At 30.2% G+C, this 4039-nt stretch overlaps 1 protein-coding gene across 2 annotated transcripts in view; it reads left to right on the plus strand.

Annotated features, from left to right (window-relative positions):
* TRAPPC11 (trafficking protein particle complex 11) overlaps positions 1–4039 on the plus strand; it is a 42097-nt gene that overhangs the window by 8390 nt on the left and 29668 nt on the right. For both annotated transcript variants that reach the window (XM_006916365.3, XM_006916366.3), the window contains exons 6-7: positions 2369–2468; positions 2828–2901. In XM_006916365.3, the coding sequence (XP_006916427.1) occupies positions 2369–2468; positions 2828–2901 (174 nt within the window). The remainder of the gene's footprint in view (positions 1–2368; positions 2469–2827; positions 2902–4039) is intronic.

Below are 4039 nucleotides of genomic sequence, written 5' to 3' on the forward strand. Positions count from 1 at the left end.
TGCTATTGCTTCTGTTGGTCTTATTCCCTTTGTTTTCAGTCTTAAGCTCAGGTTCTATCTTCAATTGTAACTTCCTTTTAAGTACACAGTAGTTTTCTTTGCCTCCTAGAGGTAATGAATATTTTTCCCTATTAAATAGTTGGCAAAATTCAGGAAAGCTTCTTTTAGACTTAAATTTGCATCTGTAGCTTAGAAGCTTGAATGTTCTTGACCAGAAAACCAGTAACTATTTCTCAGTGTTAGTCGTGTCTTTTCAAAGTTAATCTATGGAGACTTATATGTTTGCATACTTTAAAAAGTGTGCCTAATTAATGTGCTAGTGTAGTGGTAGCAGAAAGGGGACTCCAGATTAACCTTGTATGAATTTTGAGGAGTGAATATCACATACCCTCTGATAAATCACTACAGTAGGAAGCTGCTTATTATCAAAATTTTAATTTGAATTATCTGGTAGGAGAAATTCTATTTGGAGACAGGTCAAATAATACATTTAAAGTGTAGATGTCTGTGTTTTATATGTGTGTGAATAAATACATGTATGTGTGTCTGTGTGTGTGTCTTACGTGGTTCAAAACAAGATTAGGTTCCTCCCTTCATGGAGGGACTAATCTACAAAGAGACTGAAAATATCCATGATAAATACCACAGAGCACTGCAAGTGTAAAACCTGTGGTACAGTTTGTAAGTCCTGTAGGATTTCAGAGAACAAATGGATAGATGTGGCCTGGGAAGGCTTTAAAGAGAGAAAGGACTGCAGCTGTACGGCGGAGGTTTAGATGTGGGGGAAGGAAGTAGTGGTTATTTGAGGACAGAGGAACATCATGAAAGAGCATGGGTATTTAAAATTCAGTGAGTTTAAATCACTAAATGAGAAGACAGTTAGTTGGATTTTACGCTGTAGATTTCAAAGTCAAACTCAAAGTCTGTTTCCTCCCCAAAAGCATTCTTAATTGTTTGATGTTACCTTAACAGTATGATGTTGGAAATCTGCTAAAAGAATTGGTTTTCTCACTAATCTCCTCATATATTGACAAGATCTGTCATTTATTTGTTTATGTTTTAAATTGGTCGTTTGTTCTCAAAAAAAAAACAAAAAAAAAAAACCCTAAAATAGCATCGAAGTGTATGAATTAGGGAAAGTCTTATACTTACTGTATATTCAGGAATGTTTCTATAACTATTTAATGTTATATTTAAAGGGAGAAAATGATTTGATTTTGTATAACTAAGTTTAGAGGAAATAATAGGATTTATCAGGCTTACGACTTGCTATTAATTCTCTGTATAGCTGTTTAGAGATGTTTTATCTCTGCGTACACATCCAACTTGAAAACTGAAACCAAGCTTATCTTTCATCTTTACTGACATAATCTAGATTAATAATACAGATTTCTCTGTTGAGAAGAATTTTTCTTTAATCATTCAGAATAACCTATAGACATATTTTTAGCTACCATAAGATTAGACATTCTAGTCAGTGTCTTATTGTTACTCATTTATAAAACTTTAAAGTTCAGCTTAGGTTATCAAAAGTCTTTCAAACATTCAAAGTTAAAATCTAACTTAAATTATTTTCATATTTTAAAAAATTTAAAACCATAGCTTCAAAAATAAAAAATCTTAACCCAGAAAGTCCAATTTAAAATATATCTAATTAAAAATTTTTTGACTTATCCATTTTTTTACATACTTTCTTAGATGTTTTTAAACCCTTTGAATACAATTTCAAAATTCTGTTTTATTCTGAGGAGAAACCTTGAACTTCCACCTTTATCTGACTGTGACGTTAGCTTTCTTTCATGGCCTAGGCAGATATTTTTGAAAAATAATACTTCACGTCACAGAGGAGCTTTGAGTTGTTTATCCGTCTCTGGCCAGATTTTCTTTGTTTCTATGTAATCTCCAAGTTATGGAATGAAGCGAGATTTAAATCGTACAAATGTTCTTTCACCTTATTTGCCGATTCTCATTTTTGGTCTTTTTCCCATTAGTTTTCTTATCCTTTAAACCTTAAATATTAAAATCATAAATAGTCAAATCTAATTGAATATTGGATATTTGTTTCCTTTAGACTTCTTATTATAAAATGATAAAGGGAGAAGTAATCTTAGAGATGAACTAATTTTTACAAACTACAAAAAGTTATCTTTACCAGTTACTTTTTGGATTGTAAATAATTTTAAATGGTCTTTAAGGAGTCTTAGTTTTAGATTTTTTAAATCTAGAAATGCAGGTTATAATCTGCTTCACTTTTTATCTTAATCATGAGAAAAACTCAGAATTTTACTTTCATTTCTTACAGGTATGATTCTTGAAAACAGTTTGGTTTAAAGTAACTTTAGTATTTTAATGTTTTTTTTTAAAACAGATTAGAAAATGCCTTTTATGAACATGCACAAACTTATTACTATAATGAGATCAGACGAGTGAAATCTCATAAAGAATTTTTGAATAAAACAACACACCAGGTATGTGTTTTTTTCCTAAAGAAGGAAATTATGGGTGCATTCTAGAGCAAATTAATCATCTCTGATTATTTTTGGTGATATATTAAGTATCTTTAATACTTTGATTTTTTAAAATGGCTTCAGTACTTTAAAAATTTTTTTAAAGCATTTAAAAATGGATTACTTTTTGTACCTTTTGCCCTTAAAGTTCTTAAAGATAACTTTTATAGTTTTCTTAGCTGTACTTATTTATTGGAATAGTAATTCTTGAGCTTTAATTTTGAATATTTTCTTTCATGTTCTTATGTCTCTTCATAAACACTATACTTTTTACATTAAGAGAATATGTGTAAGAATGATTTTTTTCTGTTGTTTTTCAGCTTTTATTTGTTAGACATCAGTTCAAAATAGCTTTCTTCAGTGAGTTGAAGCAAGATACACAAAATGCTCTGAAGTAAGTTTTAATAGTTGTCAAACTAAATTTTTCTTACCTTTATGTCAACCATATATTATTGGCAATTTCTGAATCTCCACCAAACTTTAATTTTAAAATGTTTATGTTGGTTTAGATTCAGGTATGTAGTATTTGGTTGTCTAGAGATGAATAGAATATGATATTTTGGGATTTAAAAAAAATTCCATTTTCAGAAGTAAATTTCATGGTGTTATAAGGCTTGCTGGTCTACTTTAATTAAATTTCATGATCTAAAGGCATGTAATATTAAAAATTTTGCTATTGACTATTATTTGTATATTCAGTAAAATTCTTGTGTTGACTAGTTTATGAAATTAAATATATATTACACATTATCTAAATCAGACTATGAATTTGTTAAGGTATATAGTATATTTATTTTATTCAACCAATTTTATTTTATTTTAATTTTTTGGTCTTTATTGAAATAAAAGAGACAATTAGTTGCTTGTATTTACATTGTATAATTTGGTGAGTTTTTTTCCCCTTACAGTTGGCATACAATAATATACCAGTTTCAGTTGTATAGCATAGTGATCAGAGGTACTAGTACCCCTCATCCGTCTTACATATTTATTACAACATTATTGACCATCTTCCCCATGCTACACTGTACATCTCCATGTCTATTCTGCAGCTATCCATTTGTACCTTTTAATCCCTTTGCCTTTTTTTTCGCCGTCCCCCAACCCCTCTCCCATCTAGTAGCCTTCTAAATATTCTCTGTATCTATGAGTTTATTTCTGCTTTTGTTGTTGTTGTTGATTTTGTTCTTTAGATTCCACATGTACACGAAATCATGCGATATTTGTCTTTCTCTATCCGACTCATTTCATTCAGCGCAATATCTTCTAGGTCCATCAAGGCAATATCTTTTTCCATCCCCCTTCCTTTTAGTCTGTGTGTCTTTTAATCTGAAGTGAGTCTCATGCAGGCAGCATATGTAGAGATCTTGTTTTCTTATCCATTCAGCCACTCTTTCTTTTGGTTGGAGTTCTTTTTTCCATTTGAGGTACTTGTAGATAGGAATGTAGTTATTACTATTCTTTACTCCTGTTTTCAATACATGTTTCTTCTTAAAAAAGTTTCTCTAACATTTCCTGTAATACTGGCTTGG

This window comes from Pteropus alecto, unplaced genomic scaffold (assembly GCF_000325575.1).
Source record: "Pteropus alecto unplaced genomic scaffold, ASM32557v1 scaffold24, whole genome shotgun sequence".
NCBI lineage: Eukaryota > Metazoa > Chordata > Mammalia > Chiroptera > Pteropodidae > Pteropus > Pteropus alecto.